This window comes from Podarcis pityusensis (genome assembly GCF_964106645.2).
Source record: "Podarcis pityusensis genome assembly, chromosome: 5".
Taxonomy (NCBI): Eukaryota; Metazoa; Chordata; class Lepidosauria; order Squamata; family Lacertidae; genus Podarcis; species Podarcis pityusensis.
Genome location: NC_138032.1, coordinates 87,216,548 through 87,230,822, shown reverse-complemented (window position 1 = coordinate 87,230,822; position 14,275 = coordinate 87,216,548). Strand labels below are relative to the sequence as shown.

Below are 14,275 nucleotides of genomic sequence, written 5' to 3'. Positions count from 1 at the left end.
TCTCTAGCTTATGTTCTCTATAAATTCTCAGAATATTTTGACAACAGCATTTCTGATGTCTGCAATGTCACTTCCTCTATATTTAAAGCCTTCCTCCCAACACTATCCCAAACAGAAGCAGTTTGCTACATGCATTCTTCCCCAAAGCCATGCTGCATAAGAAACATGAATGAAAGCTTTTGCTACACAACACATAACTACCACCCACAGATGCTTGCAGAAGGGAAGGAGAGAAAGAGAGACCTTCAGTTTCTTAAAGAGTAGTACTCTCTCTAACTGGTTCAGGGCTTTGGACTGTTCCCCATTACATAGTTCCAGTCTGTTGAGGAGATATGGAGAAATCTGTGAAAGACAGTCACATGTACCGTTTGAAAAAGAAAAAAGAAAACTAAACCCAAAGACAGAATCCATGTAACAATGCAAGGAATGATGTAACGCACATAATGAAAAGCAAAGCAGGACAGTAAGAGTGAAAACCAAGGCCTCTATGAGATGAAGGAGCCACCCACTGATTAATGAAAAGCTCTCACACAGGATATGCTTACAGAAAAGCATTCCACCTTTTACATCTAAGGCTTGCTTTATGTGACACACTCTTAATTTGAACACAGCATATACCTGTATTTGCAAGCATAAAACATCAGAAGTACTACTGAGCCTGTTGGTGCAAATCCTGAGCTCAAAATGTTTCCTAATGCATCAATCTAGGAAGAGATCTATGCATGCACCCTATAGCACTTTGCTCTTGAATATATCGAAGTTGCAGAAGGTTAACTGAATTTTCTCTCTTGTACAAATCGGATTTATGAATAGGAAAATTGTTGTCCTGAATATTCCTTATGAGTCTGATAAAGTTCCCTGTATAACTTGACAGGGAAGAAAATACCCCTGTTATTACAGTACAGGCTAAGCTACAGATTTCTTTGCTTCTTTTTACTGTTCAGCCCCATGCTCCCACAAGAATAACACTTTTTGAAGGATGACTGCTGAATTATTGATGTGTGGTCACAAGAAAAGGGATTCCTATCTCCTTAAAAAGGAGAGAGACGGAGCATGAGTTTGGAGCCCAATAAGAAAGCAGGGAGAACAAGGGGGAAGAAAAAGAGGAGAAATAGACCCAAGTAAAGAAATAATCAAATGCTTACTAAAACACACAAGCTGCTGCCCACATGTCAGCAAGAAAAGAACTGAGTGGGTAGCTATTCAGCCCACCCTTTGAGGTATGAGCACTTCCCTGTTCTGGGAGGGAGACATAAGGTCAGTTCCTTAGCTAACACTCTAAAAATTTCCTGATGTTGACTCTGTTCAGGTGCACAAAGATTACAAAAAAGAGGTGCCAGTTAATGGAAGGAGGCAACAGATCTGGCTCACAGAAGTCACTTCCTTACAATGCCTGGGTTAAGCGATACAGTTGATGACTGACTGATTCACACTGGCATAAAGAGCCATAACCCAAACTCATTTCTTAGATAAGCCTGCACAAGATTCAGAGCTGTGCCACTGATACATATGTACATTTGTCCCACCTGCCCCCAGAATAGCGTAACTACAAACACTCAGAAGCAAAGAATCCATCAACAGTTTGGGTCTTACCTTCTTTAAGTTAGTCCCTACGTAGCTCTTAGGCTCTTCTTTAAAGTGAGGTAATCTGGAATAGCAAGAAAATATATATATATTAAGGACAAGGAATAAAGGAAGGCCTTCTTCCTGCCTGGCAGCAAACAGAGTAGAATTGCAGTTCCCTGAAGGCTTCCCCTTGGAATATGGTTTATCTGCCCTCTTCTGATCAAAAGTTACACTACAGTGTAATAATCAGAAAAAGGAATAATCAGTCTTATCAGTTCATGGGGAATGAATAAAGGTCAGAGGTTTGACTTGAATTCACATTTTCAGAAAATGACTGGGTCAAGTCTAATCTTTTGACTCCTAACACAGACACACCTAAAGAAACATTTGAGTGTTGCCAGCCCTAGCATAGTAGAAAGTAAAGTATCTAAAACACATTAACAGTCCAGAAGAAGAAGAAAAAAATCCTTCTCTATATGGACCCATTAATTCAGTAGAGCACTTATTTTGGCATGAATGAGAAAAGCAAAGTTGAATGTCTAGATGTCTGTGCATTTTCACCAATATTCACATTTTACATTATAGCTAAGAGTCTTATTCCTCTTTAAAAATGTCAAACTAACATGGTTATTGGCAAAACAAAAAAAATCCTTCCAGTAGCACCTTTAAGACCAACTAAGTTAGTTCTTGGTATGAGCTTTCGTGTGCAAGCACACTTCTTCAGGCATCTGAAGAAGTGTGCTTGCACACGAAAGCTCATACCAAGAACTAACTTAGTTGGTCTTAAAGGTGCTACTGGATGGTTATTGGCGACATAGTAAAAACTAATTAAGAACTGCCTTGCTGGATGCAGACGGAATGGATTTATTGGGGGGGGTGTTTTTTGGGGGGGAGGGTAGACTGCCTCCCTCAGCATAGAACCACTGTGAATGAGCTATCTTTCTTTAGTCCCTGCAGATAAGTCCCCCAGCTCAACTCATTAGAACTTAATGAATTGTTTCAAGTGTACTTTTGAGGTCTGCAGAAGACTGAAGATATCTTTTAATTCAAATCTTTTAACTGAAAAATACAATAAAGCACTGGAGTATATATATTGCTAACAATGTAGACATAAGATCTAATAAATCTGCATTGTTATTATTTATACCCATAAATGGTTCATGACAAACAACAAGAAATAGAAAGATAGATATATCTGCACAAGTTTTAGCTCAGTTGGCTCAGTTTAGAGTTTCTTGGCTCCTAAAACTCAAAATGGTCCTTAAGCTGTGTCCTGGGCTGGCCTAAGGGCACACAGTTACCTGGGGCTTTTAAAATCAGCTGGTGGGTAAGTGGGTTGTACAGCTCAGATAAGAACTGAGGCAAAAAGCAGAGAAATGCTTTTGATATTCATGTGATCTGCCAGGCTATTCAGTGAAATTTTCACCTTCTAAGGTTTGGCCCTTTTAGTCAAAGACCACAGAGTAAAGCAGTACTTGGCATCTCCTGCTAGGACTTACCCTCAATGAACAACTAGCGTCATTTCTATTGCAATATCAGTCTCTAGTAGGCTTCTCCCATATGCAAAATGCATGGTGTTCAATGTTCACTTTCTATCACAGTCCTTTGATCAAGGCAGCTTAATATCTGAGGGCCTACCTGAAAAGTCTAAACCAAAATCTGCAAGTAGCAACTAGGAAATGCATAGTTAGCTCAGGATGCTAATGATGTCTGAGGTTACAAAGTACCACACACAAATGGGCTTTCTTTCATATATCATTTATCATTTTGCATCCTTACTGAGTGAGATAGCAGGCTTTCAAAGATGCTGGAAACCTATAGCTCTTTGTACACAGAGTAGCTTGCCTTTCTGTCCTTTTCAAAAGCTAACTATATCTTCTGGAAACATCCAACTGAATAGTTAAGAGTGAAATATAGATAAAAAACTATTAATAACCCATTTTTAAAATATCAGAACTACAACAGTAAAAAAGGTAAGCAATGTCATTTTACATTCTAAAACCTAAGCATTATGTGTCCCAATTTCCTACAGCAAATATACGAAATACTCAATCTGATCTAGATTAATATGAAATACTCTTGAAAATCCTTGGTCGTAATAGAATAAATGCTGTGGTACAGTAACTGGAAAGTGTATCAGGATATGTTGGAAAGCTTATAACTCAGGCACAGACTCCTTGTCATAGACAAATTATCCAAATTAGTTTTCCCAGATTCACAGCGAACCAAGGTGAAAAAGTACTTCAGTAAGCAGGAACAAACAATCTTAACTGGAAATACATTGAGTAGCAAAGCCAACTGGATCCTGCATTTAAAAAAGCGTCTCAGGTGCATGCTGTTTGAAACATAAACCCTTTTGCTAAACCAGCGCAGCACATAAAACTAATAGTGGCAAACCATTCATGTTCTCATTGCTCTGCACCATTTCCAACACTATTGCCATGTTTGGATGTCACATTAAACCAGAGTTAGCATGCTAAGAATGCGCCTCAGCAAGGACCAAGCATTTGCATGGACCAGATAATGCTTGGACTGGATGATATTCAGGAGCACGCCTGCCTGCCTACCCACCCCCGACTGAAGTGTGGATTCTTCCTGTCCTTGAAGGGCCACCTGAGCTGTGCTGAGACAAACACAAGGAGGTTTACCTTGTGAAGAGCAGCTGCACCATGTCGACCAGAGTGTGCTCTGCAGATTTTCTCAATAACTCTGAAGACAAAAACAAATAACACAGGTGTCATTACTTGGTGTGATATTATCTAGAGGCTTCTCCAAGTAGACTCCCCTCCAAGTGTTGTTTACAAAGGATTACTGAAAATTTATTAAAACCAGCTTCAGCCTCAGCTGTGCAGCAGAATGTGCAAAGGTACACTAAGTGGCGCTACAGAGCTGAAACAGCGGGTGAGTGAAAGAAACACACAAGCAACTGAGCAAAAAGTGGTCTGCAAACACCTTTTTTATTATTATTAAGTTCAACTGCGCATATTTAGCATATTTTATGCTTGTTTATGTTCCAGTGCATACTCATATTGCAGACAGAACTCTGGTCATTTAATAGAAACCAAAGTTTGGGGTTTGCTTTCTTGCATTGAAAACCTACCACTAAGTCTCATCTCAAAGCATATACGGAAGCAAGACTGCATGATTTCACAGACTGACTCATTGGTGAGATGAGCTCCAACTGGTGTCAGGAGAAGAGTCCTCAGGACCTGAAAGAAGAACAAATAAAGATGACATTCCAACAGCAGTGTCAGGAAGAGAAACTCATGTACAACAACAGAGAATGTCTGAAAACTTCAACTGAAGGAAGGGAATGGGGGACTACATCTCTTGCATGCCATAACTGCCATTAATCTCACTTTAATGAATGAAAGCAAACAAACAATGCTTTGCCATGTACTGTGATTGGGCTCTCACCCCTCAATCTACCACACCAAGGAAGCCTAATTTTCACTACAAAAGATCAAAAAACTCCTCTCCAGTTGAGGATTATTTTGCACTGGAAAGCTTTTAGTGCAAGTACAAGAGTCCTAACTTTAAAAATATTGATGAAAACTAAAGTAGAAGTCCCAACACCATTTTTCTTCCCCAATCTGGTCTCCATGGAACAAGATTAACAGGGCATCAGGCACAAGACATTACACTAACAGCCCCTTTGTTCCACATACCTGCAAGATCTTCATCAGGACAACTTCATCACTCGCAGGGTCTGTGCCCACAAACCGGGCATGTGTGACAGCATCTGCCATGTTCTCCATTCCCTCAGCTGTGCCCTCATGGTTAGAATCTGTATAACAGAGAATTTTTTGACATTATCAAACCAGGGGAATTTTGCACCACAGAAAAATTCTCCATTCTTATTTCCATGGCTTTCCTTTCCCTTCCCTGTGTTTCATCCAAAGCTCTCTTTACTCAGATTAGAATCACAGTTCAAGTTATGGTTCAACAAAAGATAAATTCTTATTTGGCAATGGATTGATTTCATGCATTTAATACTCAGTAATTAGATCGTGCTATTTATTATCTTTAGTTCCAACTTTGGTAGCTTGGTTTTCACACTATACCAATCCTTTTGCAATCTGCATCAAAACTTGTTGTACAAAAGATCAGTCCTTATTTGCTGCATTTTTATGCCACCCTTAATGTAAAAGGATCCCCAAAGATATTGGTTTTGAAGTACCACTACATATTACTCTATATACTTTCCATTCTTCAGTTGTAATCAGTTTCCAGTATTTTCCAAATAGCTCAGTTTCCCTCCCCCAGAAGCATATGGTATATCTGCTGAGGGCAGGGAGGAGATAAAGTATCTTCCTCCATGCCCAGAATTGAAATGCGGTCCTTCTTCTGGGACATTCATTCAGCTGCGTGAAATTATGTAGCTGACATGAGAAGGCAAAACAATTATTCCAAATCATTACCTATTAGTGCATACGAGAGGAACTTATTTACAGATGTCAAGGCCAATCCAGTGATGGGGCCTGTAGTATCTTCCGAACGAATAACTTCCAGAAAAGGTCGAAGGAAGACAATAGGCTCAATGGCTGAAAGCTCTAAAGCAAAAGACAAATCACAACATTATAAAAAAAAACATGTAACATCACCTCCAGTGCAGGAAGAGCAATGTCTCCCCTTCTCAGACTCAAGTCTTGCAAACTCATGGTTCAACACACTGAGCAATTTCATTTACGTAATGTAAAGTTTCGAATAAGTTAAACACTGCATGGGAAAAAATAAAAATTTAAAAAGACAAGGCCCAGAAGAGGGAATAGAAGGATGGAACACAAGCACAGAGAGATTATAAAATTTAATATTTTGGTAAACTCCTGAGCGAGTTTCAATTGCAAGAGCACTGCTTAAATACAAACATGTGGCATACTGGGCATACTGGGGCCAATTCACTAAGAAAAATGGTAGTATTTTGATTGAATGCCAGCAATCATATTAGCCACACAGACAAGAATCCAGGTCCACTCAGCACCCACCAGCTACAACAGTCATTAATAATTTGCCTTGGATACCTCAAATACATATAAAAGAATGTGTTGAAGACCAATTTACTTTCCTTTATAGCACATAATGAAAATAACCTTAGACACACGATTCTCAAAGTGTAGAAGGACCATAAATACTTGCAACACCAAAGTTCAGTCAGTCTCTTCCTAGACTTCTCTAATCACTCATGTTTATTAGGAAACCATCAGATGAGCTGCCTACCAGAATAATAATAATAATAAAATAATAATAATAATTTTATTATTTGTATGCCGCCCATCTGACTGGGTTGCCTTCCGATGGGCAGAAGGGCATCGTTTGGGGGTTATGGCCTTTCATGACTATGGTTTCATGACTATTTTAGCCAGGCAAAGCATTGTACAACTGAAACATAAGAAATATAAAAAGCAACAGAACCCAATCATTATCCCATCACATGCACAATCCTATAAAAGAAGAAATACAAATAAGTAATAGAGCTGAGGAGTATATAATGCATAAAATATTCTCAATTTGTGTACAACCAGGATTCTTCCACACACATACATCTGAAACCATATTTGCCAGCATCATAGAGAGTCCCTCTTTTTGTAATGACATCCGCTCAACTGCAGTAGAATCAATCTAGTAAATCCTTGGCAAACAGTGGAGGTGCTGATAATTCACTCATGTGAATCTGTCAGTTGTCCTTTCCCAGCTTAACTATGATGATTTTTAAAAAAAAAAAAAAAACCTGTTATTTATAAACAAATTAAGTACGGAGTATATTTGCAATACTTGCGCACCTTAACCAGACTTTATAGGATTGTTCATAGGAAGTCTTTGCCATCTGTACCAGTTGTAGCTTCCAAACTGTTTTCAAAGACAGGTTCACGATAAAGTAATTGATCTGAGAGTTGCATGACCCTGACATGAATGAATTCTCAGCAACTTCAAGGCTCAGTGCTTGTAGACTGTCTATGGCAACGGATTTTAACTCCAAATGAAATTACTAAGACAAAATGCAAGCAATCCCCCCATGACAAATGTGTCTGCCCCATGAACAAACATTGATAGTTATTGATCCTGGATTTACTAAGAATTAAAGCAAAGTTTCCAAAATTCTCTTAACATGAGAAAGCAACTGCTCCAGCACCCCAGTAAAGCTAAATGAAACCCAAAGGAATTCCTTTGAACTGCACAGACAGAATGCTCTGAATCAAGTTTTGAAGTGTGTCAATTTAAGCACTCATTTTACCTTTCAAATAGAAATTGACACATGTCAAAAAGACCAATTACATTGTAACACACTACGGAATTCTTCAGTCACTACTCCAATGTGGGATTTCATACCAGATTTTTCTTTCAAAATAACTGGCCAAAACTAAGGAAGCAGGCAATTGAAAAGCCCAGGAGAAATTAAAAACTTCTACAGCAATACTTTAAATTCAGGAACTATCCATAGCTCTTCATGGCTTGCACACTATGAATAACTTCTTCATTCCCAATTCACTCTGTTGTCAAAGAAAATGCTCTATTGTTCTAGCCAAAGGGTAAAGGGACCCCTGACCATTAGGTCCAGTTGCGGACGACTCTGGGGTTGCAGCGCTCATCTCGCTTTATTGGCCAAGGGAGCCGGCATACAGCTTCCGGGTCATGTGGCCAGCATGACTAAGCCGCTTCTGGCAAACCAGAGCAGCACACGGAAACGCCGTTTACCTTCCCGCCGGAGCGGTACCTATTTATCTACTTGCACTTTGATGTGCTTTCGAACTGCTAGGTTGGCAGGAGCAGGGACCAAGCAACGGGAGCTCACCCCGTCGCGGGGATTCGAACCGCTGACCTTCTGATAGGTAAGCCCTAGGCTCTGTGGTTTAACCCACAGCCCCACCCGCGTGCCATTCTATTGTTCTAGAGAGCCTGAAAACAAGAATTTCAGCTTTGTTCTCAGTTAACTGTCTTGGCTGTTGCATCTGTCTACTTAGCTTTCCTTCAAAGCTTTTCTGTAAACCGCCTTGGTACTTCTTTGAAATGAAAAGGTGCTACACAATACTGTAATTACCACAGTTTCAACTCATATCTACCAAGAAAAAAAAATCTTGATTAGCATACCTCTACCAGAGACCTCATACCTCACTGCCAGTCAGAGCACAGTGGACAATAATGGTCAATATAGGCCAATGATCTGACTCAGAATAATGCAGCTTCATCTATCTTTGGCCAAGGCCTTGGAGATGCTGAAACAACCCTTAAAGGAGTACAATATCATAGGTTTTCCAATGTCAGAGGTTAACACAGCCAAAAAAGAAAGCTGCAGAGACACTTTACAGTTCTCTTTTCTTCCAAAACAAGGATTAATAATTGTACCAAAAACATTACGGTCTTTGTATACGAATCACTGAAAGACTCACTTAGGGGTCAGACATGTAAAATAACATGTGAAAAAGTGGACAACCATTCTTGGGTCAACTATTCCGATCTTTATATGCATTAAAATATATTACTTGTACATTAATGATGTAAGGTTGTGGATAAGATTTATTGATATCATTTCCATAGCATTGTAAAACAAAATGTTGTACAAAAGTTAAACGAGAAACCAAACACTTCTCATGGCAGAAATAAGGTACATGGAAACTGGAGGCCAAAGTCTCTTTCTTACTTTAAGAAAACAATTTTAAACTGATAGGGTTGCAGATTCTGCTGTAAAATGGTTCTTTTTTAAAAAATAAAAATGATAATCTGCTGGGAGGCAGCAAATTCCACAGGTAAAGAGCTGGAACTGAGAAAGAATGAATACATGAATAGAACAGCAAATCTTAGGACAAGACATGTAGTGCTAAAAAGATCATTAGAAACTATACCAGGGTTTTAAAGAAAACAAGGGGGGTGCTTTTCATCAGGACTACACAGCGCATGGAGAGGGAAGGTTTAACCCTTTCTTCCTAAGCTGCAATTGTGAAGAAACACACACAGGCATGAACAGTAGCCTTTCATAAAAGTTGTCATTGAGATCTTGTTTTCTAAGGCTGAGGGATTTTCATTGGGATTACAGTTGGGAAGGGATTAAGCTTCCCCTTGTTGCACTGTAGTTCCAGTCAAAATCAGACATACCTTCTATTGTTGTTGACTATCATTTCTAAGGTTTGGTTATGTAAATGTAAATAGTGGGAAAACAATGAAGAGAACATGCAAGAGTAGAAAGAGAAGAGAGTTGACAGAACCACACTGTAGCTGAAATGTCTGGACCTCTAAGGACAGAAATGTTTAAACACACAAGAGGAGCTGGACAGGTAACCTTTTATTTTTTTAAAAACACGGAAGAGAACTTGTTTAAGAAGTGGTAAACACGGATATTACAATTTCCAAATTGTTACCAATGGGTACCTTTTGTGACTGTCTCCTTAGCATGGTTCTTTAAAACAGGATGCAAAATAAGGCTACTTTCTGCCATGCCATTTGCATGGCTATATCTCATTTTGTTTCACATGTGGAGTGCTGTTGAAGGGCTTTGCCATTCCTTGGAATGTGTCACTAACTTCGCTGATAGAACCCAGCAGGTGAAACAACTGTGTAAGGCGGCTGCCTTTTCTCTGCAACACAGTCAGTTGTGTTTTCTGCTGAAATGAACTAGTGTGAAATTAAGTCATGGCTGCAGCACATGTTTAAACTTTTAGGGAAATGCACCTCTAATAAAGGATTAACTCCTTCCTGTCTTCTGAATATGCTGTCTAAAGATTTAGGGCTTGCTTATGATCAAGGTAAATATAATTCACTGACAGTATCCAGATTTTTCCTCTATAAGCATCAAGGTGGGGGGATGGGGAATTAATGGAATGAGAAGATGGGCTTTGCAAAAGGAGGCTTCCTGCTCTTCCCACTCCACTTCCTGGATCAGGGCAGCTAGGAAGCACACAGCTTGAGCAGAGAGGCTTCAACAGGTCTCTCCAGACAGCTTCCCCCTGAAGCTGGGTGTGCATAATAACACAGGCAGCAGCTGCAGCCTAGAAACTTGAAATGCAGCTGTCACCTGGCAGATTCTCCTGTTGCCTGGTGACTCCATGGATTTACTGGGCAAGAGGACCCAGCATGGCCATGTCAGAGAACCATGACACAATCCCCACCTCCGTTTTTTACTGAAACATTCAACTTAATTGAGGTTTTCAAGCTCATAAAGTAAAGCACCACATATCACAAAAATCTAAGGTAATTTGATCTTCTTGCAAAGACTTGAGTGGTTTTTATCCAAGTGCAGATAAGCAGATGTGTTAGCACCTCCCACTTCCACCATAATGTCCAATGCAAAACACAGGGAAGGCATTTTAATGGGTGCACAACATGTGCATCTATTTCTCATTACACAATTTCATTTTATTTATTTAAAGAACTGATAAACTGCTGCATGCCAATCATCTACATACTCTTTCCGGCTTGTTATTGTGCTATGCAGAGTGGCAGAATATTGCTCAAAAGACAATGGTTAAATTGGCTCAATTGTATCATGAAATGTTCACTGTATCTTTTCTGTGGCAATGTTTTGGGAAACGCTATCTATTTTTGTGATGTGTTCCGGCAGCAGCAAAAGTAACATTTTCATTTCTGAAAACAAGACTGTTGCAGTTGTGTGAAGCAATGGCATAACATGCCTTCATCTACAAATACATGGAATTGCACAGGCCCCAAAGTGGCAGAGGTGATGAGGGAAACCAGGCCAGGGGGCAATCAGGATCATGCATGCAGACGTGAAAATAAAAATATGGGCTACATTCTATTTTTGTTCACAATTTATACTTTAATTCAAGTTAAAGAGTTTGTCGATTAAAAACAGTAAAGGAAACAAAAAAACCATAACTGCAAATGTACAAAATACCGGTATATAAATAAAATGGATCACAAATAATGACAAAAGTGACAACAAACACATGTTGTCATGTTGCAAACTGAAGTAACAGACAATATATGCACAATAACTATTAATTCATGATTTTCTACAGTGACTTTACAGAAAATTCACACATTCACATGATCATATTGTTGTTTGCCACCTAACTGGCAAAGATCCACTTTGATTAATTCTTGATTATAAAGCACTAATATAAATCTGGATTTTGTTCGGGAAGAAATATCACAGATACTGTGTCCATTATTACTAAATATTAAAGCAAATAAATTGAATACATTGTGAATTATTTCAGTTATATATCATTTGTAATCTGTCTTTTAATTTTATTTTTTAATTCTGTATACAAGAGGTATATAAGTTTTGCCTCCCTTCCCTACACACATGTGAAATTGCTGATTCAGTTGATAATCCAAAAGTGGGTAACTATGGACAAGGAGTAGTAAATAAAACAAAACAATGTGGCAGAAACATTCATTTGATGTATGTTCTAATGAGTTGTATTCAGTCTAAATCTTACACGTTCGTTTAATAAAACACATCAGTTAGTTGGGGAGGATATCAAAGTCATCTAAGTACTGACGACAGTATTAAGGGGATTAATATTAATCTTGGCTGTTTCAGGTTATTCAAAAAATAGTAACTGTTCCATCCAACAAGAGCCAGAGGGCAGCATGGGAAAGCCTAAACAAGAGTAAGAAGATTAATGAACCCTGTAAATATTTGCCCCCCTCCCCGGTACATGGGGCATTGAATCCCCAGCAGACTCAGTCATACCACCACTCCACTGCAAATCTTTTGGGCAGCTGAAGCTAGCATAGCTAATGCTTATTCACTATTGTTTTTGCTGATAACCAGTAGTACTGAGAACCCTGAAGAATAGGCAAGGGCCACAGAGCAGCTGGTTTGCTCAATTTCCCAGCACAGAACAAAACTCATAAATTATGGCCATTTCAATGGACTTGCTTGCACAAATAACTGTTAGAATAAATTTTCTACTCATAGAAAGCTACCGTTTCTTGTGTCAAAGGTGGAAAAAATGTTAATACAGCAAGAAACATTTGCTGTTATCATTCATTTTGTAAAGTTTTTAAAGTTCTGCAGAATGCCAGAAATTTAACATTATGTTTGCAACACAAAGTAGCTCCATTTATATTAAACACCACCAAGCAAGTGTTTGCTTTTGTTTTGCTTATTTTGGTAAAAAACAACTCCTCCTCTACCAAGTTCAACTAGCAGTCAATCGTCAAGACAGTCAATAGTCTTATGTACGTCAGTATGACCGTGGTAAGAAGTGCCCTGATTAAATGATCTATTTGGCAGCTACTCAGTTAAATTACTTTGAATCTATGAATTCAATACACTCTAGTAATGCCATCTCTGATGTTAAACTGACATCTATTTTGGTTAAAGTACAAAAGAGTACTACCAGATCATTCCAGAGCCAGAGGGAGGAAATCCACATTTGTAAATTCTACCAGATGTCACTACAACTGCCTACCCATTGACCAATACCATATTTTTCGCCCTATAGGACGCACTTTTTCCCCTCCAAAAATGAAGGGGAAATGTGTGTGCGTCCTATGGGGCGAATGCAGGCTTTCGCTGAAGCCTGGAAAGCGAGAGGGGTCGATGCGCACCCACCCTTCTCGCTCTCCAGGCTTCAGGAGAGCCGCAGCGCCAGTCCCACAAGGTCGGGGGAACGCCGCCATCCCGCTGTCTCCCGATGTGGTTTGGAGGCTGACAGCGGGGAGACGCGTGCTTCTCCCCGCCGCCAGCCCCGCAAGCTCTGGGGACAGCTGGGAGGCGCAGCGCGTCTTCCCGCTGTCCCCAGACCTGGTCTGCAGGCGGGCGGCGGGGAGAAGAGCGCTTCTCCCCGCTGCCGGCCCCACAAGCGCCTGGGGGAAATTTTTTTTTCTTTATTTCCCCCCCAAAAAACTTGGTGCGTCCTATGGGCCGGTGCGTCCTATGGGGCGAAAAATACGGTAATTAAAAGCATCCCTCTGCTCCTCTTTTCTCATTTCCATGAGAAACACCTTACTTTACTATTTATATCCCACTACACAAGCCCTTTCCCAGTGTTTCATTGCAGCCTAGATAAAAAGAACTGTGATTCTAGATCTGTATGCAAGGGGACTTGATATTTGCTTTCCTCACACACACAACCTGAACAGCACACACCAAATTCCAAACTAAGAGGAGTTTCAAAAATATTGTGTAATACAGTAAAATTCCACTAGGCTCTTGCAATCTCCTTGAACCATTCCATGCAGATCTCAGCATCCACTCCAACTCATTCATAAAATAACTGCATCAGAATGTTTCAGTCAAATCAGAGAGTAAAACTCCTTCTCATAGGAGAAACAGAAGAATGCAAAGTTTAAAACCCAGAGTAAGATATTAAAATTAATTTCACCTCTCTTACTCATAAGTAGCCTTCACACCAACTTTCCTGACTCAGACTACTTCAGGCTTCTTTCCTAGTACACTAGAAAATCTGTTACTAGGTCTTAATTTGGCATTATTCACTAACAGAAGTATTCTGTTTACTACATTAAGCCTTAGTGTAGATGTTTCTTATTAACCATCAGATAAAAGGCATGATAGGTAGGCACCAAACAGAAAAATAGAGAGGGTCTGTAAGCACTTACAAAAGGATGCTGTGATTACTAACACCCAGCATGGGTTTCTCAAAAACAAGTCATGCCAAACTAATCTCATTTATTTTTTGAGAGAGAGTTACAAGATTGGTAGCTCAGGGGAATGCTATGGACGTAGTGTATATTGATTTCAGTAAGGCTTTTGACAAAGTCCCTAATGATATTCTTGCAGAGA

The 14,275-nt window shown here is 39.5% G+C and overlaps 1 protein-coding gene across 8 annotated transcripts in view; it reads right to left on the bottom strand.

Moving 5' to 3' along the window:
* Positions 1 to 14,275, bottom strand: part of GBF1 (golgi brefeldin A resistant guanine nucleotide exchange factor 1) — an 84,122-nt gene that overhangs the window by 40,588 nt on the left and 29,259 nt on the right. For 5 of the 8 annotated variants that reach the window (XM_081005399.1, XM_081005404.1, XM_081005401.1 and 2 more), the window contains exons 4-9: positions 5,988 to 6,119; positions 5,235 to 5,353; positions 4,667 to 4,775; positions 4,215 to 4,275; positions 1,594 to 1,648; positions 244 to 342 (exon numbers count right to left, since the gene is read on the bottom strand). In XM_081005399.1, the coding sequence (XP_080861525.1) occupies positions 244 to 342; positions 1,594 to 1,648; positions 4,215 to 4,275; positions 4,667 to 4,775; positions 5,235 to 5,353; positions 5,988 to 6,119 (575 nt within the window). The remainder of the gene's footprint in view (positions 1 to 243; positions 343 to 1,593; positions 1,649 to 4,214; positions 4,276 to 4,666; positions 4,776 to 5,234; positions 5,354 to 5,987; positions 6,120 to 14,275) is intronic. The other 3 variants (XM_081005403.1, XM_081005405.1, XM_081005406.1) reach the window with 1 other exon arrangement.